Source organism: Procambarus clarkii, chromosome 60 (assembly GCF_040958095.1).
Source record: "Procambarus clarkii isolate CNS0578487 chromosome 60, FALCON_Pclarkii_2.0, whole genome shotgun sequence".
In the NCBI taxonomy this organism is placed as follows: Eukaryota; Metazoa; Arthropoda; class Malacostraca; order Decapoda; family Cambaridae; genus Procambarus; species Procambarus clarkii.
The window spans coordinates 22,518,422-22,544,900 of NC_091209.1; the positions used below are offsets into that span (position 1 = coordinate 22,518,422).

Consider the following 26,479-nt stretch of genomic DNA (forward strand, 5'->3'; position numbering starts at 1 on the left):
AAATAGCTGAATAGAAGATGTCCCTTCCTCATTAAGAAAATGTGTGCAGTATGGGAAGCACTGCAAAGTTTTGCCCAAATAAAGCTGTAGCAGGCCGTTGCATTAACCTTTGTAACGAGACATTACATTGTCATTATAGTTAACGTAGGGAAAAACAAAGTGTCTATAGACAGATTCTTAGTAAGACAACCAAGCAGCGAGTCACAACCAGGTCCTCGTGGTATGCCTGCAAAACACAGGAGAGAGAGTACCCCAGATATGGCATCACTGCCTGTTGAAGGAAAGAGAACACCTTTCTTTTTAAATGAGAAAAGGAGGAAGGGGACCGCCATTCCAAACACTAACACCTTTCCTCCTCATCATCTTCCATACACCAACAGGAGTCTTCAATAAAGGTTAGGCATGGTAGAAAATAAATAGTATTTGGTACAAGATGTATTTTTAAGTTAATCCGTTCCACACCAAAAAATATTAATTCACTTTACATTATTTCTTATGGGAAATTCATTTCGGTGTATGATCAGTCTCTAGGAACGTATTAAATTTGTAGACCAAGGTTCCACTGTACTGTAAATGTATTAAAAGAAAGTTTATTTCCACTTTTTTGGGGCACAGGCAAGGTGACAAATATTTTGATACCTACACTGAGGATTAAATTCAACTTATAACTGCTAAAAATAAAAAAAAATATTTAGTTGAATGTATTTCAATTCAATTTTCTGTTCTTCATTACAACTCAATTTTCATGTTCACAGAACAATAATAAAAACTACTAAAATATTAAGGATGGAAATAAATAAGCAATTATAATATTCATTGATATATTATAATCAAACTTTTACAAAAATATCCAGAAGAAATGGCCATCGTAAAAGTGACGGATTGCAGTGTAGAAATAGGAATGTGGTCTACTTTTGATACATACCACCAATGAGCAATATATAAATCATTTAAAATTATAAAAACCACAGCAAAAATTTACTAATTATGCAATTAACTTTAAACCATTTCTTTAACCAAGTAAACACAATGGGAAACAATCATGGAAAGAAATATGATACTGTACAGTATTACATTTGATCTGCTTATTTGCAGTGCCTTTAGTAAAATTACATAAAAGCATCAAATTTATAGATGCCATAGTCCCCAAAAAGCAGCAATCAACCAAGGTTATTAGACTACGTAATACAGTACCAAAATAAATTTTCACGTTGAACGAGACATCAAATCAATAAACTTTGAAATCTTTCACAGATTAATATAGATCTCTTATTCTCCAATGAAGATTTTCCACTTAAAATGATAATTTAAAATATAATACTGTATGCTTAGAAAATGCTTCACATTACGGCAAACTGGATCATTAACAATGATGATTCAGTTCAAGAATTGAAGTGAAAGTAAACCATAACAAGTAGGGAGAGTGTGAACAAATTCAATCTCCACTTCAAGATGGGAAGAAAAGTTCTTTTGAGTGACAACTGGAAAAAATTAGTCTCACTCCAAAAACCCTTCAATTGTTTCTTCTTTTTCATATAGAAATTAGAGTAAACAAATATGCATACTGGTCAGCTGTTCATGCAATGCATATACATTTGAATATCACACAAGCACACAGCACTGAAGTTCCAAGAATCTCCTAATACCCTACAGTTTCACTGCAAATATTATCTAATGACTCATTCAAATTCTTCCCAATGCACTGAAATACTGGTTGAAGCAACGCTGGCTAGAAAACAGAAGTTGGATTCTATAAGCCATTCCTGCCATGATGTGATACCATGTACTATACAACAGAGAACTAAAAAATCTAAAAATAAATAACAATGAAGCACCCACTGCTGTACATCAAGTTCTATCTCGTTTAATGTAACTGGGAAGCTCAAGACAAAAATTATGAAATGCTCCACATACCATTGGGATATGTATACAAGTAAAACAAATTACAAGTTGGAGAAGCATGATATAATGTGTTATATACATCTCCTACTTTTCACAAACCTCAAACAATTTTACAGTTGCCATTCAATACAAAGTTAATGCAAATTGTGGAAATTGAATTCTATCAACCAATACTCTAAATCAAAATAAAACTGAAGATCCAGATACACATAAAAAGTCACTCGTGCTTCAAAATACAAAATTTAAATATATACAGAAATCACCAGTCACACCTTGCAAACAAACACAAACATATCACCAGCCACACACAAGACTACAATGGCCAGAAATAGAGCAAAGATGATCACTAGCAACAAACATACTTAGCTCATTTAAACATTGTAGGAATTGCTCCCTAATTACTAGTCAACAATTTAAGTTTTGAAAGTGTTATAGTTTTTTTTATTTTACTATCCAGAGCTCAACAATAACTTATAATCCTTAATGATAATTCAAATTTGTGCAATTTGACTTAAATGTTTCATTCAATACAATGAAATCCAGTTTAGAATAATTACACAGTAACAGCATCTTGCTGTTTTCAGGACACATGACCAGTAATTTTTATTGCACCTCTAGAGATTAGCACTATCTGGTCATCACTTATTTCCTTTAAGGAAATGAAAGAAAAAATACAATTATATTTACTTGTATTGTACACAATAGATTTTGATATGCTTCAAGAGATGCTGCCTTCGTTTCATTGGAAGCATTCTTTCAGAACAATGCAGAGGAATAATTTAGATTTGAATCGTGTCCCCCAAAAATGTATGAACAAATTTTAAAAAATGCAAAACTCTAAAAGACAAACTGTGTCCTACTTGTTTACCCTTCATTACACCAGGGTTAATAAACTAATTGCCCAGCATTGTAATCCCAAACATTAAATTACTTTATAACTAAAAATGAAATGCAACTACTTATGTCACTGCAATTTAGTGGACACACAAACACGATGTCTGTACAGTACCATTATTGTTCAAGTTATGGTTAATGTCCTTGGAGGCCCTTTGAGAAAAAGCTCTTGCAGTTTGTGTGGAAGTTTGAGAAGAGACAGGTTGCAAACACTTCACACCACGAAGGAAACAGAATCCTAGGTAGAATTCTAGACTACATTACTTGCAATATATGATATTACAACACTGTAGTAGCTAAGCATATCTTCAACCGAGACCTACCCTTTCGGTAAATGTTTAATTAAAAGAATTTAAAGTATTAAAGATATTGCCCTATATACCAATCACTATCATTTATAGCTACCTGAAACCTAGAAAAAAAAATTACTTTCAAATATCATATTTTGACGTTTTGAATTTGAGATTGTTTTTAATTGGTTCATTTACGTAATCAATTTATAGATGTACATACATACACAGCAAATACAATATGATACAAATTTGAAATAATGAATAGGTCAATATAAAAAAAAAAGTATTTTTTAATTCTATGCATCTAGCAATTTTGTATAATCTTATTAAATACTGAAAATAAAGCTGTTTACTAAAACATACTAAAAGTATGTTCATTGTGCCCAATACTAAAACTTAAACTTGATAATTAAAGAATTTTTTTTAAACTTTCAAAGATTTATATTCAGCTTAATTTACATGAAATGATATTCTAATTTTACAGGTATTCAAGCACACTCATATTAGTAATCATTTCCTAAATTTGAATATCTTAAGGTCTTGTCCATACTAAGTTAATACAAGGTGAATCTAACATTAATGCCCATAAGTTACAGTATCTGAGACAGACTATCCAAGTATGGTGGATAGCAATTAACTCAATCCTGTACTTGCTCCATGACTTGAAATGATCATAAGCAGAAACTTCACTGTGTTTTACATCTGCATTGCCATGGCCAAGATGGACTCTGTCTGAAGTAAATAAATGCACAACTGGTTAGGAAATAATATACAGAAAATTTATATAGCATCACATGGCCTACACAGTTTATGCAAACTAAAGATATCTAAACTACAATGTGAAATGAGGAGCATGGGTGATATGTAATGAAGCAACTAAATTATGCATATCCACATGACAAGCATTTAAAGTAAATAAGGTTCTTTCACACACTTAAGTTAATTATTACAGTATCTATACATGACAATCATGTAAGGTCAACTGAGAAAACTATCTTGGAGCAGTTGGGCGAGGTGGTGTTGGTAATAGCAATAAGGAGGTCTTACCAATCAGTGACTACATTGGAGTGAGCTTCACTTCATGGTTTATAATTACATCTCTCAACACATTAAGGCAGCGTCTAGGATGCTCTCGGACGTAGATTCGAACCCTCGTCACAGAGAACCCTTGTAGATTTGTTCATCTCTCAACACTATAGCTTCCAATTTTTCTTAAAGTTGTGAATGGAAGTGCATGTAGTAATCATCATATTCCCTCTCCCAAATACTGTCCACTCAGATGTGAGGCCCCTCACCTCTGTGTAGGTTGCAGAGTATTTTCTTGCTAAAATTTGGGAATTTGTTTCCCTGGTGGACTATGTAATGTGCCTTAAGTGGACCTGTCCAGGACTGGTCAACCTAAACAACCATGTGCTTTCTCCCTTTGAGAGATACCACAGGTTTGCAGCCAGCCTTGTAATATCGGATTTTAGGCACCGGGAAGGGGAGGTCGAGGGAGTGGGACTGAGGAAGGACAGAAACAACATGCACTATGTCAGGGACAGCACCAGAGGTAGAATCTAGGGCTACTGGAATTTCCAGAGCAAGGGTAGCCAATTCCACTACCAATATGGGAGGAGAAGCAAGAGCAAAGACATGTGTTATGACAAGGTATTCCTGTAATTTTGTTTTTTTATGAAATGGAAAAATTATATAACCCTGCTCCTGTTCTTTTGAAAAGGCAGGCATACCAAATATGAATACAAGGAGAGGAAAGGGGGAAAAAGAACTGACATCTGTATACAATTCATCAGTCCTATTATGAAGCACACAACTTAACAGTTCTTCATTAAAGCTCCTATCAGCCTTTAAGTACTATTCAAGGAAAACCTAAATCTAAGATGGCAACACCAAGGCCCAACTATACTCACCAAAACACTGAAGACTTGTTCCAAGAGTAAACAGGTTTTAAATTTTAATCCACCTTCACTACACTGTAGATCTTTCGTACAAACCAGAAGCAAGCAATAAAGCCAATGGTTCCTGTAAATATGAAAACTGTCAGTTCACCTGCGACACAATACCACTTAACAGCAAGAATGATGCACATTTACCAACAGGCAAAAAACAGATAGGCATGTGCTTTCACACACTAATTCATGTGCAAATGTACTTTTAAAATATTTAAAGGTTGTTTTTTATGCTTGATATTGTTTATGTCAAGTAAATCATACTAAAATATGAAAAATAAAAAAATAAAATTCTCTGGCTCAGCAGTTTAAACAATTTATAAACACCCTTGACAACTATTTTTTAGACACCCATCATTTAGTTACTTCTTCAACGTGTCCTTCACAATACAAAATAGTCTGTGTAGACAGGCATCTATGCACACATTACTGTTCCTCAAGTGTTTTCTATACTTCCACTATCGTCTCTTACAACTATGCTAGAAATTCAAGCAGAACAAATTTGTGGACCATATAATACTTAAAACAAGTTAATAAAATATATCTGTACCTATAACAAAATGATAGGCAGCATAGACAAGACCAGAGGTGAGGAACCTGCAACCTTATGATACTCTGTGCAGTCTTCAAAAGCAATTTAAATTAATTAAATTTTATTTAGAAGTTAATTTTTGACATGTTTGAATGTATACAATGCACAACACAATGTGCAGCCTTATGAAATCTTCACAAAGTACAATATGTTTGCATATGACAAAAGGGTCCTCACCTGTGGACTAGACACTTTAACCTAAGTGAGTTACTTTACAATATTTTTAAAAATGATAATTTATGACTACATTAAAATCAATGTTGCGCTCACTGTACTTTCCAAAAAACTAGGTATAGAATGATTACACTATACCTGTGAGAAGGAAGAAGAGGAAGACCATGATTGCAGTGTATCCAAAATACAGCATGGTGGATACCGCACCCTCTATGCTCAGTTTGGTGATGAAATAATGAATGCAGTACACAAACAAATAAAAGGCTGTGAATCCAGAAGTTAAGAAACTTCGCCACCACCAGTGATAATCCTGAAATATTTTTATTTTATATAATACATAGTACAAGACTATAATAATTATATATAATTAGATAATATATAATAAAATTTTGTATATAATGTACATTATACAAATTTATACATTATCCTGCTCTTATTGTTATGGGGTGGGGTAGCATTTGGCATTTAATTACAGAAGGGAAAGAGGCAAGTGGGCCAAATTCCCACTTATGTTACTGGGGATCCTTGGTGTCTATTGACACCAAGTAGTGGATGATGGGGTAGTCACATTTCTAGTCTAATACTGCATGAACACAAACTAAAGCTCTAATATATGCATTTGAATCACATTGTATGCAACCACCAAAATAAACTAATTTCATATTAGAAGAGTACATGAAAATATATTAAACAAAAATTCTACTACTACTATTACTTAGTAGATACTTACCTCCTGTATCTTTATTTTCAACAATAAATGACAAAGTTAATTTATGTCAAATACAAAATGTAGTATTTATTTTATATAAAAGACAAGACGGTGGTTTAAAATGGTAGTTTAAGAGGTTGGTGCAAGAGTGGTGTACAGGTTATATCTTGAGGTTATCTTGAGATGATTTCGGGGCTTTTTAATGTCCCCGCGGCCCGGTCCTCGACCAGGCCTCCACCCCCAGGAAGCAGCCCGTGACAGCTGACTAACACCCAGGTACCTATTTTACTGCTAGGTAACAGGGGCATAGGGTGAAAGAAACTTTGCCCAATGTTTCTCGCCGGCGCCTGGGATCGAACCCAGGACCACAGGATCACAAGTCCAGCGTGCTGTCCGCTCGGCCGACCGGCTCCCTACTGACTATACAAGGCATAGTCAGATACCAGCCCATGGGGACTTTGATACTTGTAGCCATATACTAGTACAAAATATGTGGGTAGTGGTGATGGTTATTAAGCAGTGTTAAAGTGACCTGGCTCCTTAAAACATGCGAAGGTGTTACCTCAGCACATAGATGGAAGTAGCAGAGCAGCACAGTAGTCTCAGAGCAGGTGACGACCAGAATCAGGAACACTAGGAAGAGGAAACCAAACATATAGTAGGTTTGTGATGACCAGATTGAGTTGAGAATGAAGAAAAGTTGTATGAAGATGCAGCCAAAGGGCAGGACACCACCCATGATGATGCCAGGAAGAGGTTGGGTGTATATGCTTTGCTCTGGAATCTGGCGAGGTATCTGGTTGGTTCGTACTGGATTTTCTAAGCACTGGAAGAAACAAATTACATTCAGAACATGCACTTACCACAAATTTAAAACAAAAATTCTCAATTTCTAACAGTTATAATCAATCAATTGCAAATCAAAATGAATATTTTTTTTACAATTCACTTCACAACTGTTTTGTTCCTTATGCAGTACTGCTTAACTAATTTGTCAAACTGTTCAACCATATCTGCTTAAAACTCTGCCTATTAACAATACAGTACTTTCGTGTGCTCTTATTAGCATTTTTTATATTTAGTTCAAGTAATAATACATTTTAAGAACAATTTTGTTGCAGGGTTTTAAAGCAGCTGAACTACAGGGGGGGGGGGGAAGGGGGGAGGGCAACTTGGCATCAAGAATTTCTATATGAAACATCTAAAATGCCTGCAACTTATAATTGGGGAAAAGGTGAGGGGAACATTCTTGCAAATAAGCTACATTTATTTCAAACTCTTGGTTATATATTAATAAGATTAAATATATTTCATAAATATAATATATACAGGCTCCCATAATATTTCAGAAACAAGGCAACATGAACATACCCTCTTCCTGTAGCCAAAGAAGGAGCCAACAAAAGTGAGTGGAACTGACACCAAGAACCAGAGTGCCAGAAGAGCCAGTAGAGTAGTGAATGGAACAGCAGCACTTGATCCCTTGTACCACAGAATCAAGTTCATTATGAAGAAGAGGGCAAATACAATACTGAAATGAGAAGTCATTTGTTATAAAGTTTGTTAGAAAAGTAAAAGCAATTTTTTTTTTTTTAACTACTGTTTTGAGTGTAGATCCAAAAAGCACCTTTTTTATAACATAAGCCATTCAGCTGCTTATGGGCTATTCATGCCTGTGCCACCTCTTGGGTGGCTTAATCTTTATCAATCATTCAGCTGCCCTCTAAGGTAATATCCACTAAGAACCCTGGACAAGGTTCATGACAATTTCAACATCAGCGACTGTTCAAATGGTCTTTGCAAGGCCATATAATGCATATATCAATTTTTTTACTGCCAGCTTGTTAACCTATATCACCAAGAGAGCATCACCTGTCATCCTTATGTTCCCAGGCCCAACAACTCGCATTTTGACAATCCCCAAAAAACTACAGGGAGGAAGGAAATTGGGGGAAATGGCTTCTTATTACATTATTAACATACAGATCAATTTATGAAAACTATATAACAAAACAGCTCCATAAACATAATACTTATATTGGATATAATAAATTAAACAAAAAAAAAAAAAAAGCAATGATAGATTTCTCTTACAGTCTGATAAGTATAATTGTACATCTGTTCAGATTTACCAAAGTTATATACCAATTTCAGATTTTTTCCAATGCTAACAAAAAATAACCAAGAGAATTTTTAACAGCACAAAACAAACTTCCAAATAACTTCTTCTCATCAACTAACCCAGGGCACAACATAGAGGTCAGAAGTACATTAGTTTTCCATTTCTCTCCACCAAAGCTCTTGTAAAGACGAGCAGCAATGTATCCAGCAGGGAACCCAAGGCAAACATACAGAACCATAGCACATGTCATCAGTGCTCCACGGTTGGCAGGGGAAAGGAACCCAAGGCAAGCAAACACTGAAAATAAACATTGTATATAGGGAGGGTTCTGTACTGTACATTTAATTTTCAAATACTCAATAATGTGCTGGAAATACACAATATATTTACTAAAAATACATACTTCAAAATAAAAAGAGCTGTAGATACATACGCAGTGTAACTAGAGTCATTATGAACACTTGCGTGCCAGAACCAACCAACACGGAGAGAAGCATCCCACGGCGGGGTGGGCGGAACACATCGCCATGAACCAACTTCCAGCCATACTCCTCTTGAGCATCCTCTCCAGCATCAATCTAGACACAAGTTTAAATAATAAAATTTAAGTGGGAAAGATGTCTATTCAAAATTTATGTTTACCATGCATCTTTAAAGCTTTTTACAATATTGTACACTTGTAATACTATTTTAAATAATTATTGGCCTTGTCTAACAATCTTGTATCCTTGTGCCTGAAGTGCTAGCAATCATATACTGTACCTTAAAACTTTATTTTAATTTTGATTATCATACTTAGTCTCTAACTTTTATTTCACCAAACTTTCACAAAATAATCACTGGTCATAACAGGCCTCTCATCATGTACTACCTTTCATAAAAACTGAATATTTATATACAGTATACCGAATTTGCCGGCATACAAGACAAACTTTTTTTTTTTTATACCTTTAAAAATAAAGTGCCCTGCATTTAATGTAGCTGTACTAAGGATGTACTAAGGAAACCGAGGGAGCCGGACGAAAATACTGGGTAAGTTTGCTAGGTACAAAAATCGTTGCTAATAATAAAATATATTGAAACCAAGCAGAATTATCACAGTCTGTTATCACAAATTTATGATACGTCAGAAGCTATGGAGGAAACTCACATCAATCTTATCCAGTACTGTATACATAATCCGGATACACCTGATCTCTCATACATTATTTAACGACGGTGTTATCTTTAAGACACGTTCATTCTTTATCTACATGAAAAAATCATCCTAGAAATTTGAAAGAAATGTTCCACTTTCATCCGCCTGTCAGCCATTTGCAATGTGTGAATGACAATACCACCAGTGCGCTGTGATGGTGCGCCACCGCCGGGTGTGCCACCTGGTGGCCTGATGCGGCAACAAAACATCACATCCAGAAATACAAGTTTCATATCCTATATAAAGCAATTCTCTCACCCAAAATATAAACAACTACACCACAGCTGATCTTAGAGGAGGTAAGAACTATGGTACAAAATCCACTTTAACACTAAAATACCCTTCAAAAATGTACGATGAAACATACCAAAATAGTTTTTCCCGCAAAGTATCATTGTAAAAAAGGGGGAACATCAGTACATTCAACTCCCTGCTAACTATTAGCAATGTTAAACCTGCTGACACTTCATAATTATATAACATTGACCCTCACCACCACTTTCATGCCTCAGCAAGCAGCACCTATCCCACTAAATTTTGGGTTTCACTTTCAAAAATTAACTGCAGTCATAATTTTTAATGATAATTACAGCTCTTTATAACTGTTTACTATCCAAGAGCATTTCTTAAAATGTTTCTTAATTACAGCTAAACAGTCAATGAACAAAAGCCTCTTAATTTATAATTAAGTTAACCTTAATTATAAAATTAAAATTTTATGTTCTTTAGCACTCAACATCTATAAATAGCCACTATATAAAAAGGTGTTAAATCAGATAATTAAGTTATATTTCACCATTAAGAACAGCCCCCTGCTAATTCTAGGAAAGAATTGTCATAACTTACATTTTTATTATTTTCCTTTATGCATGCTTCTTTGCAAGGTCTGAATTTTTCTTACATATAGCTTTATTTACATTCAGCCATGTTTTAAATCTTTCTGCTCCCTTTTCTTCCTCCAAATCCCGACTTGTTTACTGAACATGCTGCTCTTAATCCACTAACATAAATGAACTTCATTTTTGAAAAATGTACATCTAATATCCAACACAACCATTGCAAACTAATTACTGTAAATGCAAATTAATATTTACACCAGTTTCACATTGAATGGTAATTATAACAACAGGGATACTAACATTCCACACTTGACAGGGTTTTAAGAACATCTGAAAATTAATGTAGTGCACCAAATAGAAACAACCAACTTGCACCTTCATACCAAATAGTAAACAAACCTGGTTGTAGCGAGCAATGTCCTTATGTAGTGTGCGCAACATTATCATTGCTACCATCCCAGACAAGAAGAGCACGATCACCAGTGAGTTAAGAATGCTGAACCACTGGATGTTTGTGTGAGGCATGGAGTCCAGAATGTAGTCCCAACGAGATGACCAGCGGTTGTTCCCAGAGCTCTTCTGCAAGCCATAACACTATTAAAATCTTTTCCTAACAATATTTTCAGTATCTCGTCAACTGGCCATTTCTTACAAGGATTGATGATTGATAAAGATTTAACCACCCAAGAGGTGGCACAGGCATGAATAGCCCATAAGCAGCTGAATGGCTTATGCTAAAAAAAAAATCCCTGACCGTCCAAGTGTTTGGGCACCATTCCTTGCCCCTTCCCATCCCAAATCCTTATCTTGACCCCCCCCCCTCCCAGTGCTATATAGTGATAATGGCTTGGTGCTTTCTCCTCATAGTTCCCTTCCCTTCCTTATCATTACTTAATTTCTCACAGTAAAAATGTAAGAATATAGAAAAAGATTAAGGGTATTAAAGGCGGAAAACAAAATTAATTTTGCTTTTAACAAGGAAGCTGGTCCCCAGTACAATCCTTAGCCCCTATAACGAATGCAATAAGGGGTTATTGCATTACAAAGTGGTAACAGCTTAACACTATCGCCCGCGCCACGTGAGCACTGCAGACTTTGACGTCATGGGGCTAATGGTGCGGGCGAGCGTGCGGCGACGCCTAAATTTATTTTAACAGTTGTAAAATCAAATTTTAATATTTTTGCTGCCATATTTGATGATAATTACCACTTTTGTAACAACTGGTTTACTGTTCAGATGCATCTGGTTACATTTGGATGCGTGAACTTATATCAAGTTGAGAGTCAAGCCTGGGTATAGATGAAAACTTACCGGAAGTATTTTGTGAGGGTCAAAATATTGCAAAGTTTCATAATCAGTTTCTTGCTGGCAAAAAGTAATTGAGAAATCTTGTTTGCAACTTACTTTTGAAACATAATCCAAATCTAATCCGTGCAGCAGTTGTGCTCATTTGTTAAAGAAATATATAGTAATTTACATGACCATTGATGACATTAGAACATTAAAACAATAATCATCTTTACTTCAAGGATTCAAAGCACACTTTTCAAAATAATTCCTTTGTGAAATCTAAATATGCAGCCAAAATGTTAATGACCATGATCATATGACAGAATTGTAGCCCCAATTTGACCAAAGCACAAAGATATACTCTATGACTTATCTAATTACCCTTCTTGTGATTCTTGTGATGGCACCTTACTTGAAGATCTACCACATTTCATATGTTTTTTCTCATTTGGCAAGAGCAACTCCTAAATTTGTTTTTATTAAGTTTTATAATCACGCATAAATGTTTTAGTTTTCAAGTCGATATAATGAGGCTCTAAATAAAAAATACAGTAAAACAAAAATAGCTGTGATAGGAATACAGTGCTCAATTTGAAAAGCATTCAGACTTCAAGTCAGCATTAGGAGGGTCCCAAGATACCGAACAGAAGCCTAGGGAAATAGTGGGGAAGAAGTTAGAAAAACTGAAATGACCTTTTCTAAATGTTGTCTCAACATCTTCCTTAGCTTATACCTGTGGAAGATATAACAAATTGTATTGCCACCAACTTCTCAATACTGTATAAATAAATTCTTGCAGCTCACCGTGAAAGTTACACTATAGGAGTATTTGACCTCAACTTTTGTTTTAAAGTCTGCATCAATCCCCATAACATCTGTAGTATCACACGAGTCTTCCTCTCTAGCTGCTTTTGCATGCTTAATGCTCCTTGGCATGACACGTACAGCTGAAATGGTCATATCACGAATAAATGTCAACAAGACATTTCAGTACAGAACTTCAGAGCCTCACAAAAGTATCTTAGCATGAGTAATTTCTTTATACTGGGAATTAACAAAATATATCATTCAGAGGGCTGCATCTGCTCAACAAATCCACTAATCCTATAGAAAATTTAATTGGTCAACAACAATTTAGCCAAAGTATACAAATGCAGGACCCTGAATTAATACTCTTTATTAATACTGCTCTAATGGACTGGGAACATTTTGGCATATTAAAATCCACTTGTACTGATCTAATTAAAAAAAAAAATGCAATGGTGTACTGTACTCTTAAGTTACCAAAGTACTGTATACACAGTTTATCAAAGATGGATATGCTACGATAAAATTGGAAAAATATTTTTAGAAATTCATTAATGAATTTCTAAAAAAAATAATTTTTTAATGAATGATGAAAATGATTTGACGATTTGATTTAATGAATAATGAATAATTTTTAATGAATAATGAAAAAATTATTTTTTAATTAAAATGGAATCTATAATTTAATAAAAGTAAGAAACAGCATTGATTGTAATGAAATGCATCTTTCTGGTAGAGCTCCGGTGGCTCCCTGAAGATATCTCGCTGAGATTGCTTCATACTAAAATATCACATTAGTTGCAGGAGCTCCATTTGACCTACTGGGGACCAGAGCCAGAACCTGGCTCCCTCACATAGGTGTAGGGAGTGAATGACAATCCACCACCCTACCAGAAAAGCATCTGGAAAGTCAGCAAAATTTTACAGACAACTGAAAGATTCACAGGAAATGAAGCCTCAAAATTGCCAAACAACTTGGCAAACAAGAAAATATTCACTCAAAACTAACTCAAACTCATTAATAATGATGACCACTAAAAATTAGCCCAACCCCAGCCAGCTAACCTGATCAGTTCTAAAGCTGAAGAACCCACCAACAAATTGACAAACCTGGAAGGGGAAATTCTCCATGGTAGACCTGAGAATTTATTGTGCCCCTTTCTTTTGCAAAAGAACAATGCTAAGCCTACAATGCATGACCCTACTAAGCCTTCAATGCATGACCCTACTAAGCCTTCAATGCATGACCCTACTAAGCCTTCAATGCATGACCCTACTAAGCCTACAATGCATGACCCTACTAAGCCTTCAATGCATAACCCCTAGCAGTTCATTGCATTAACTGCAGTAGACCATGATCCTGTGCTCATTAAAACATGAACAGTACACTCGACCTCAAACACAAGGACATGCCGTTCTACAAGGCAAGCTGCACAAGAGACCTGTATTGAATTATACCATAAGCAAGAAGGTAATTACAAGAAACAATAAGAAGAGAAAAAGACCTGGTAATAGACATAATTCCAACAATAACACTAAAAGCTCATGTGAACAAAGTAACATCAGCAGCATATGGGAAGTTAGCAAACATTTGGTCATCATTTAAGAATCTAAACAAGGAGTCTTTCAAGTCCATACACTGCCTATGAGAGACCATTTCTCGAGTATGCAGATCCAGCATAGAACCTATGATGGATCTGCACAATCAACTTGATAATGGTCCAGGATGGATTGAAACTTCATCATCTCATCTTCTGGTGTGTGGTTTAATCATCACATGGAACCCACACCTTGTGATGCATAAACTCGAGAAAGTTCAGAGATTTGCAATTATATTAGAGTAGTACCAGAATTAAGAGGCCTCAGCTATGAGGACACATTGACAGAACTCACCCTTATAACCGTAGAGGAGAGATGAAACCGAGGATATGATAACTATGTACAAGACCTTGAGGGAAAGTTTATAAAGGAAGCCTATTTAAATATATATGAAAGCGAGGCAGGATGAGAGGACATATTTGCAAGTTGAGCTTCCATTTGAGGTGAAGAGATGTAAGGAAGTTCTCATTTCCTGTACTAGTGGTTAGTAAGTGGAATGCATTGAAGAAAGAGGTTGTTGAAGCCAATTCCATCTCCATCTTTAAAAAACATACAATGAAAATGTTAAATGTTGAGGCAATTAGTGCACCAGTATAAATGGCTAGGAGACAAGGCATAAAGAGCTAGATCTCGTTCCCCCCAGTCGCTGATAGGCATAGGCAGGCACTAAGGAAATGTCACCTTGAGTCAACCCACTCCATTGGGAAAGTATCTTTGCCTCAACTTGTTATAAAATACTCCTGCCCATTTACTGGGCTTCTGGTTACACCTATCCTTTGTCTCCACTTGCCTCTCAAAATGCACAAGATTTGAGTTTTCAACATGAACAAGCATCACGGTATTCTCATCTGCCCTCATAAACAGCCTATTCTTACAACACATAAACTATATGCTGGACTAGTACAAAGCCATACCAAAATGTATTCATATTCTTTTTTTGGTCACAAGAGGAAAATGCTGCTGTAGAAGAAAATACTGGAATTCCATTGAGCTATGATCAAAGAACTGAAGTTAATAGATCAAAATAATGCAGAAAAAGGGCTTAGCTTAAACTTCTTAGGGTTGCAATTCAAACATTACTGCAAACACATCTTAACATTAGTGTGTTCTGAATGTGTGTGTGTGTGTGTAAAAAGTTTGGTACAGTTGTGTTATACACTGTTCCAACATTTTCATCCTCCTTTCCTGTTTAAATTAGTTTTATAAACATTCAACAGAAAAATACTGCTAAATTCCAATAGACACCTAACACTTACCACCATACATGTTGTTGCAAGTTTCAAGTACTGTACATGCAAAATCACTTTGAAATATCACACACAAACCATTTAAAATGGGGAAGAAAAAGTTTACCTAGTGTGAGTGAAGTTTAAGAACATAGCCATCAAAAAGTGCAGGGGGGTATCTTTTATCGAGATTACCCAAGTTATTGTTTCAATGAGCAACCAAGAATTCTGGCATACTATCAATGATTAAATACATTATAATTAGTTTTAATAATTACTCACAAAGAATGCGTCCTCCAGGGCCATTAAGAGCTGCACCCCATTCCTCCCCATCACCACTGTGGTAGGTAATATTCAGGTCCACATGGTTGAAAAGATAGTAAGTGTTTGGATTTTTGTATCGTTTCTGTGTCAAGAAAAGGAAAAAGCTGATCAATAACTTAACATTCCAAGTTGAAATAGAAATACTGTACTGTAGTATGAGACCCTTCAATACATACCAGTTGTCTAAATACAGATAAACAAAAGTACTACTTTAGTGTAACACTAAAAGTGCAGTTATCAAATGTTGATTATCTAATACAGGGTTTGGGGAACAGGTAAATTACCCCAAAAAGAGTAAAAATTAATATTTTTTTTTTTTTGGGGGGGGGGGGAGAGGGTAATGAAAGCTAAGAAAACAAAAACAAAAAAATAAAAGCACATAAAATTTGTATACTTTTATATCAAGTGATTTATTTAAATTTTAGAAAATTACTAATATTTTTTCTATTCAAAACTATTGAACCTAGAGCAAAAATCTTATGCAAGACTTTAATTGATACGTCATATATAAAGCACATAAAGAAGTGAAACCATAACTGTTGCGACTGGAGCAGGTACCTTGTTCAAATACAAAAAAGTTAAGTTTTCATTATTGCAATACTGCCCATGCATATTAGGGTTAATGTCAGTTATATTGTCTAAGGTAGTATGACATTTGACAGGTCTTGTTAATTTGCATTTTTTGTCAAATTACACTGCACGATAAAGAGATGACGACTAAATTATAAATATCTTTTCCTAGGGATATCGGCTCAAAGTACTGCATAGCAGTAGTTTGCTTAAATTTTCCCTTTTTTATCCTTTTTCACTTTTACCCTTCAGATGGCACTAACAGGAAAAGAAAATTACATGGCAGAGTTCCTATATTATAGGTTGACAGAAATAGAAGACGAAGGACAAATGAAGCCACAATGTGTCAATTGTTTGCACATGACCAAACAAACCAAATACAATACTTACATCCATAACACAGGCATCCTTAGGCCGCTTTGAATTGTCTACAAAGCATCCAACAGGGAAGCCAGTAGCACAGAAAACACTGCCTCCTTCCACTAAGTAGCACCAAGTCACTGGCATATTGTCTGAAATGCAAATGGGTTATCATACAACTAAACCAAAAATTAGCATTATGGTACTGGTGTTTAACTTGTGCAATTACACCTAGTTGGCTGACCCAACAAACTTTACATTACTTTAAACAAATTTAGTATTTTTCCTGTCATGAAAATTTTGTTTAAGCTAATGTTATAACATGCTTATACAGAGGGCCACACGCTTTCTGAACCCCTCGGGACTGAGATTGAAGGAATAACCTGTTGTAACTGGATAGGTGGTTTATTATCCTAAAAAGCTTGGGGAAAAAATATAAATGACAATTTTGTTAAGAAATTCAACAGTGTTTTATTTGTACTCACCAGTATGAGAAGTTCTGATCTGCTTGTTAACTTGAAGATTATAGTTAGTGAAGCATTGTTATTTAGATGAAAAAGATGGTGGTGGATGCAGATAATGTTGGGTTGACTTAAGTGAAGATTAATGGCAATGTGATAACCTCAGAAATCTGCCTTTCACCATGTACTCTAGTGTATCTGAATGCCGTGGCAGAGTTTAAAGCTTCTTAGCCATCTATTAGTGTACGAACAATGCTCAAGTGGCACCATGTGCAATCACTGGCAAACTAGTGCCATTTTTATCACACTTTATTATTCGGACTGCCTACCCCACCAGTTAATTGTTTTTATTGTGACAAACTCAAAATGGATAACAGGCATATTCAGATAAGTGGCATCTGGAAAGCATCCTAAAACATCTTGAAACAAGACTATTCTTAGAAGTAATGATCTAGTATCTAGAAGTAATAGACATATGGTAACCAATATTAATAACACTTATCAACTTAAATTAATTTCAAAGTTAATTGTTTTTTATTGACTAGCTTCATTGAGACCAAACAAATTGCATGTTCAAATACTAATCTTACCAGCATGATTACAGTGAATTTCTGCTACAACCAAGTCCAATCCCTATTAAGCACAGAAAGATTGATCCAACTGGTATCAGATGCAATGGATCAAGTTTCCAGATAAATAAATTATAGTTATCCATGGTGTACTGTACCAATAAACATTAAAAACTACCACTCGCATTAATGCCCTCAGGATTAACCCTTAAGCCACACACATTGTATATACACAATTTGAATAACTGTCACCAAACCGCGCACATCATATATACTGTATACAGTTGAGGGTGCTGTGCAAGCTTTAAATGTCCCGCCGGGTAAAGGGGGCACCCATAAGCTAGCCAGGGGCAATAATAATCAGACACCATCTTTGAAAAATCCAGCACAGGCTGCCATTGTGATGGGGCCTCAGTCACCCATCTCATCTGCCACCTTTCTCCCATTTTGCCAGACAAATACTCAAATATTTAATGAGTAAAAGCAGCTTACCAACTATCCAGTGATGGTAGTAGTTGAGATTCATGGCTTTCTTAAGGTCATTAAGCTTTTGCTTATCTTCCTTAATAGCAGGGTCATAATTCTTGCTGCAAACTGTAACACACTTCTGTGAACTCAAAAACTCAATCTGCAAAAACAAAATAAGAGGATATTAGCCTAAGAGGTTTCAATTAATTGTAGGAGCATGAAATGATGAATACACATACAGAGGGTACCCAAAAGTTTCTGAATTGGTAATCTTTTTGAAATTGAGTAAAGTCACACAAGGCAAGACTTTTATATCCCTTAATTGCAGCACCTGTTCATATGTTATTTTTTAGTCAATCTTCAATAAGCCTATTGGCAATCCTCCCACTAAATCAAGCATTCATTTACATACAGTACTTCATATTATGACATCTTATCCATCTTCATGGCAGCTAACCTTTAGTGTGGTCAATTACATATTTAATTTCTTTAGTAGCCTGTAGCATTGCCATGCAGCTTTATTATCATGCCTGGCATATTATTGAAGGAATTTGCCTCATCCTAAAATTACAGTATGTATTTACTATTATAGTAAGCATTTAGAGTAAACAAGGTGAAAAGTACTACCAGGCCTTTAAACACCTGCTGGTTTTTTTTATAGAGAAAAAAACATTTTGAAAACAGGCCACTAAAATTATTATTTGTGCCTCAAAACTATCATAATTAATGGTTTCACTTAAAGAATGCATTGTGATAGTATTCTTAATGCATTTACAGTATTTAACTTGGCAGTAACTCCACTATCACAGTCATCATTGATATTATTGAAGACCTTTGCCTGGACACTGTTCATATTGACTGTCACAAAAAGTTTAAATTTGTCTCTTCAGTGGCACCTCCACATACACATTGAATCTGATCCCAAGATTCGGAATCCGTTCCCAGGTCGTACCTCGAAACAAATTTTCCCATAAGAAATAATGTAAATTGAATTAATCCGTTCTATGCCCCCAAAAATATTAACTTAAAAATACATTTTATACTGAATACCACTTTTTGTACTAGCTACAATACAATTTGTACAGTATATCTTGCCTTTATTGAGGGCTCTTGTTGGCGTATGGAAAATGGTGAGGAAGGGGAAGGGGGGAGGAGAGGTGTTACTGTTTGGAAGGGGAGTCCCATTCCATTATAACATCAGGCAGTGATGACTTCTCTGGGGTACTCTTACTACATTCTTCAGGCATACCACTAGCATACCTTCAGATAAACCCAGGTAAATGTGGTGGTGGTGTTCACTCACTAGTGCACTGTAGGACTGAGCATCACCACTCATGCTTTCTCAAATTCATCCTCCAAAAATTATAGTAACTATAGCTGCTATGAATGGAATGCATAGAAGATGAACTGTTGTATGAAAAATTCCACATTTTGAACAGCTCATCCTCCTGTTTAGATAGTACTTCTAGTAATGATGTGGACCAGTGTACATATATTGACGCAATGGACAATTAGAAAATTTGGTACTACTGAATTTGGACAAACTGGAAAAGGTTTTGTAGTTATGATGCTAACAGACCCTAACCTAACTATCCTAGGCCTAATGCATGTTATATGAGGCCTAATACTGTATACTAAATACAGTATATGTACTAAAGTAGGCCCAGGAATATTTAAGCTTGGCTTTTAGCTTAAAAAAAAATTCTTCACGACTTTTATTAGACTAAAGCTGGAATATGCAGTGGATGTATGGTGCCCATATCTTAAGCACATCAACAAACTGGAAAGGGGTGTAAAGACATGCCACTAAGTGACTCCCAGAACTGAAGGGGCAAGAGCTACAAGGAGAGGTTAGAGGCATTAAATATGCCAAAACTAGAAGATAGAAGAAAAAGAGGCGATAAAAGATCACTTACCTTGTAGGGAGAGGGTTGAATGCGCTCGCCAAACATCACCTGGCCCAAATTTTCAACAACAGTTTCAGTGTGATCCGTAGCTTTACAGAAGTCGAAACTGTTCAAAAAAAATTTAATAACATTTTGTAAACAATTTATATTATTATCATTAAACAAAATTTTCCATACTACCAGGACTCAAAATGTAATTTAGCAATGTTATGAAACAAATTTGGCCTTTGCCTAGGACAGTAAAACGGTTCCAGTGTAACTGACTAACTAAGGTAGTCATCAGGGAAAGGGGTGATGGTGATTGGGACTAAGGGTGGAGGATAGTGACTATGGTAAAAATGGAATAAGACGGGGTATAACAAGTACACTGAGATGAATATGTAATGTACGGTGACTGAACCGAGTACAGGATGCATATATATGTATAAAATACAAACATCGTGGCAAACATTATGTGCTAACCGACATTTCTACAAAAATAATTTTTGCTTTATACAGGTATAAATAAAAATTACTCCTACACGTGCAATAGGAAACCAGGTACAGGTATTTAGAGGAATATGGTAGGTAGGCATTTGCCACTTACAAGCACATTATAACAAAAATACTGTGCAGTACACTACACAACTTATGAGAGTAAAGTACAGTAGTATACTGTACTGTACTTACTGTTCATACTCGTAAGGGATGATTGACTCTTCTGAATTCAGCCTATTTACATAGAGGGGCACATTAGACTGAAAAGAAATTAAGTACTTTGTTATTATATTATTTACTAACCAAAGATCACTATTACTCTAAGCCACCCAAATAATTTGTGTAGCAAAGTATTTAGTCAACTTAAAAAAAAAAATATTAGCAATAAAAATAATCTTGGAGAACTACATTAGGCCTAGTTAGCTCATCACAAATCTGAAGATATATAATCCAGCCAGTGACTTAAAAGATGCAATACATTTACAATAACTTCATGGACCGATCGCATGCACTATAGTCCTAGTCCAATAAAAACCCACTTCATTAGAAGTGATGCACAACACTTCTGACTTCCCTGGTTTTCACTGCCATTATACAGCAGCAGGGCAACTGACATTTTGCTGTTCTCTAGCATCTTCCTGGGGCCCTTCTTCATTCTTAATCAAGATATCTAACAGAATATTAGTGCAGTGGGAAGGTGGCTGAGGGTAGCAACCTTTGCTAAAGGGAGCCTTTGCTAAAAATGAACTAATCTACCTGTAGTTTACATGCAGCCAGCAGATGAGTCAATACAGTTAGTTTTGGGAGGACTTCTACTCTCCAAGGACAGCTAGGATATTCATTGGAACCCAAATAATTGGAACCCAATCCAATATTCATTGGAACCCAATTTATCTAGCACTACCTGAAAATTTTCCAATTTCCTTTAGAAAATTTCCACTTACTTGCCAACAATATTTCTTACACTAGATTTGGCAAAAATGCTTTGGGCCTCTCATTTTCATATATTTTTTCCAATTGTTGCTATGAACCTCTACTCTTTACAGAGTCTATTCAACATATCCTACCAAATGTTTCACTCCTATAAATTTTTATTTTTCTGTGGATGTCTTAGACCTTATCTCCAAATATCTTCCATGTAACTGAAAACTCGCACCCCAGAAGTGACTCGAACCCATACTCCCAGGAGCCACGCAACTGGTATGTACAAGACGCCTTAATCCACTTGACCATCACGACCGGACAAAATGAGGTGATAGCCGAGGCTATTTGAACCACCCCACCGCCGGCACTCTGATAGTAATCTTGGGCATAGCATTTTACCAAATCACCTCTTTCTTTGGGGCACGCGTGAGGAACACATTCAGGCTTGTTCGCATTTGTGTTCCTCACGCGTGCCCCAAAGAATGAGGTGATTTGGTAAAATGCTATGCCCAAGATTACTATCCGAGTACCGGCGGTGGGGTGGTTCAAATAGCCTCGGCTATCACCTCATTTTGTCCGGTCGTGATGGTCAAGTGGATTAAGGCGTCTTGTACATACCAGTTGCGTGGCTCCTGGGAGTATGGGTTCGAGTCACTTCTGGGGTGTGAGTTTTCAGTTGCATATTGTCCTGGGGACCATTCAGGCTTGTTCACATTTGTGTTCCTCACGCGTGCCCCAAAGAATGAGGTGATTTGGTAAAATGCTATGCCCAAGATTACTATCCGAGTGCCGGCGGTGGGGTGGTTCAAATAGCCTCGGCTATCACCTCATTTTGTCCGGTCGTGATGGTCAAGTGGATTAAGGCGTCTTGTACATACCAGTTGCGTGGCTCCTGGGAGTATGGGTTCGAGTCACTTCTGGGGTGTGAGTTTTCAGTTGCATATTGTCCTGGGGACCATTCAGGCTTGTTCGCATCTTCCATGTATATATTATGCAATATATCTCATCGCTTTTCCAAAGATCACATCTTGACTACTTGAGATGGCTACAGCAATGTAGATTTGTACTGTCGATGAATCACATACATATACAATTTCTTCTATGAAATAAATTTCATCTTTTTTTATGAAATAATTTCTTTCAATTTCTTTCTTCTGCTTTAAAAAGGGAAGAGCACAGTGTTCAAGGTAGGAAAATAAAATGTGAAAAGTTTTGTGGTGGGATCCCTTGATTTGAAAGCTCTTTACTCATAGAATGGATCACTTGGGTCCCAGGAAAGGTTGTAGGAAAACTTGTTTTTCTTTACCATTACCCCTGGAAAGTATTCACAACTTGCAAGATGTCTATTACATTCTCTCAACTACAGGGCTAGTTAATATCTTGAAAAATTTATTTACATTTCCCTGGCTGATGCAATGTTTATTAGGCTCACTAAATGTTGGGTTACATGACATTCCTAAATTCTTAACATACGTTTCCTTCAATATGAAGATCCGAATGCACCTTGAATTTTGTAGTGTTTTAAGTTAATTTTTTCAATTTCTTTCCCCCATATCTTAAGTATAGTTCTGGACTATCACTTGTGAATATCATGCATTTTGTAGCCCAGTGGAAAATGTTACAGATACTATATCTATATATTGTATTCATTTATTTATATATTTTAAAAATATTATATATATATATATATATATATATATATATATATATATATATATATATATATATATATATATATATATATATATATATATATATATATATATATATATATATATATATATATATATATATATATATATATATATATATATATATATATATATATATATATATATATATATATATATATATATATATATATATATATATATATATATATATATATATATATATATATATATATATATATATATATATATATATATATATATATATATATATATATATATATATATATATATATATATATATATATATATATATGTCGTACCTAGTAGCCAGAACTCACTTTTTGGCCTACTATTCAAGGCCCGATTTGCCTAATAAGCCAAGTTTTCATGAATTAATGCTTTTTCGACTACCTAACCTACCTAACCTAACCTAACCTAACTTTTCCGGCTACCTAACCTAACTTAACCTATAAAGATAGGTTAGGTTAGGTTAGGTAGGGTTGGTTAGGTTCGGTCATATATCTGCGTTAATTTTAACTCCAATAAAAAAAAAATGACCTCATACATAATGAAATGGGTAGCTTTATCATTTCATAAGAAAAAAATTAGAAAAAATATATTAATTCATGAAAACTTGGCTTATTAGGCAAATCGGGCCTTGAATAGTAGGCCAAAAAGTGAGTTCTGGCTACTAGGTACGACATATATATATATATATATATATATATATATATATATATATATATATATATATATATATATATATATATATATATATATATATATATATATATATATATATATATATATATATATATATATATATATATATATATATATATATATATATATATATATATATATATATATATATATATATATATATATATATATATATATATATATATATATATATATATATATATATATATATATATATATATATATATATATATATATATATATATATATATATATATATATATATATATACACACACACACACACACACACACACAAGATTTATGTAGTTTTTCAGCATCTTCTAACAAAGAAATTTTTGTTGCAATTTTGGAATAGTCTTTCAAGGATAACACAAAGCTGTGTTTTGTACTTTGTCTATTCAATATGAAAATGAGTGACATGTATAATGCCTTTCATTATGCACAGACTAGAATTTGTTTGGACTATAGTTATTTTTACAATCTACAGCATTTGTAAAAAAAATTAACTAGAAGTATATCCATTACATTGCATCCTATTATTTCTCTGGACCTCTTTTTATTAGTTATCACTACTTGGTCATATTTTATGTGTTTGCAAAATTTATCCCATTTTGGTTGTCTCCTAATGCTTCAGTGTTTTTTTTGTCAATGATTAATTGCCAAAAGCTGTATTGCATATAAATATATAAATCTATGTACGCGTATGTATGCATGTATGTATATTATTCATTTTTAATTTGAGGTCATGTGCAATACAAATAAGTTTGAAAGAAAACTTTATTTTCAACAAAATTGTCAATTATGTCAAGATAATCCATCGGTTGTCAGCCCGTCAATAATCTCGCCACATAAACTGACACTCACCTGACACTTGGCTTCCTCGTCGTTACCTTTTTTGCAATAATTAACAGGAGCGAGGCCGGGGAGGTAGAAGGCCTGGACCGCCACCACCGTCATCACACAAACCAACACCTTCCTCAACATGGCTGCTGCCTCTCCCTTCTTGCTCCTGATGCTCTCAGGGATTCAAAACCGATATCGTAGAACCTCACACCATTTAAAGAGTAATGTGGCGGGAGAGAGAGAGTGGGCGATGTTTGTCCCGTATTGGCGTGGAGATGGTTGGGACCCGTCGTCAGTGTTATCGCTGACACGTAAACTGAGGCATCATGGGTAACTCCATGACAACATTGGTGCCACTACTCTCCCTAATAACGCTCAGTTATTCCTTATTTCATTATTAACTGAAGAAATAAATATTTAGTTTAATACATAGGATTGTTTATATTAATAAAGTAACATGCATGTACGTTTGTAAATCTACGCGGCTCAATGTTATATATTTAGATACTGACACTGAAATTTGGCAATACTAGAGGAAAGCATATACGCAACGTCAACTGTTTATCCCGCAACCCTGGCACCGACTTCGTCTTTCTTCACTGAGATTTAGCTCTCTTTACACAGTTTCTTGAAGGTATACATGACTTAAAGCTCAATAGGAAGAGTATATTTCAAGTTTTATATTTGGTAATTGTGAATATTTATAAATTGAGTTAATATCCTTACAGCACAAGCGTTGGGCATTTGTTTCAAAGACGATACCACACGTCAACAACTGTGCTGGAGGAGAGGAAGGTGCTTGTTTCTCGTTTGAAATATATCTAAAAATAATACACGTCTTCTCATCAACAAAGGCCAAATGCTGCACCCATCAAACCCGCTACTAATAAATGAAGAGTTTTACATACGAATCACAACTGTATGCAACCCGTCCTCGACTCAAGTCCATTACATCCAGCGGTCAACCCCACAGACGCATTCATAAATTTTAACATGCTGTTCAGACAAAACAGGAATTTTCTCAAATATAAATTAATAATATAATATATTAGCATATAGTGTATATATAGGCATAGGTTAGGTTAGATGTTTAGGTTCTATTGGTGATTATTTGTATTTGTAGTACGTGGGTGAAGCATTTAATGTTGTGGTTCAAACAAAATTCGCCAGTGAAGCACTTGTTCCAGAATTGTTCGAACGTCATCAGTTGTGAGTCGTGTGTAAACCGTTTTTCATTCATACACGGGGTTTGGCGGATGCATGGAATCACTTTTGGGTCTTTGCTTGAAGGACAGGCTGACTGATGCAACCCGTCCTCGACTCAAGTCCATTACATCCAGCGGTCGACCCCACAGACGCATTCATAAATTTTAATATGCTGTTCATTCAAAACGGGAATTTTCTCAAGTATAAATTAATATTATAATATATTGGCATATTGTGTATATATAGGCATAGGATAGGTTAGGTTAGGTGTTTAGGTTCTGTTGGCGATTATTTGTATTTGTAGTACGTGGGTGAAGCATTTACAGCGTTGTGGTTCAAACAAAATTCGTCAGTGAAGCACTTGTTCCGGAAGTGTT

General features: G+C 35.1%; 1 protein-coding gene across 1 annotated transcript; it reads right to left on the reverse strand.

Moving 5' to 3' along the window:
* Nucleotides 1–804: 804 nt before the first annotated feature.
* Nucleotides 805–25,245, reverse strand: TM9SF2 (transmembrane 9 superfamily protein member 2). Its single transcript, XM_045755977.2, has 15 exons — nt 24,918–25,245; nt 20,924–20,991; nt 20,264–20,360; nt 18,372–18,507; nt 16,880–17,001; nt 15,878–16,001; nt 12,768–12,910; nt 11,072–11,251; nt 9,069–9,213; nt 8,755–8,932; nt 7,885–8,044; nt 7,076–7,339; nt 5,943–6,114; nt 5,000–5,111; nt 805–3,821 (listed from the first exon to the last, which is right to left on the reverse strand). Exons 1-14 carry the CDS (start codon nt 25,035–25,037, stop codon nt 5,044–5,046), a joined length of 1,977 nt encoding a protein of 658 aa, XP_045611933.1. The 5' UTR covers nt 25,038–25,245; the 3' UTR covers nt 805–3,821; nt 5,000–5,043.
* Nucleotides 25,246–26,479: the final 1,234 nt, after the last annotated feature.

Excerpts from the sequence above, each read along its gene's own strand:
- TM9SF2 (XM_045755977.2), bottom strand. The coding sequence starts at position 25,037 with ATGTTGAGGAAGGTGTTGGTTTGTGTGATGACGGTGGTGGCGGTCCAG. Across the intron at positions 12,911-15,877 it reads CCCTGGAGGACGCATTCTTT|CTGTACGTGTCATGCCAAGG; the intron begins GTGAGTAATTAT and ends TGACCATTTCAG. Across the intron at positions 8,933-9,068 it reads AATGACTCTAGTTACACTGC|TGTTTGCTTGCCTTGGGTTC; the intron begins GTATGTATCTAC and ends GTTTATTTTCAG.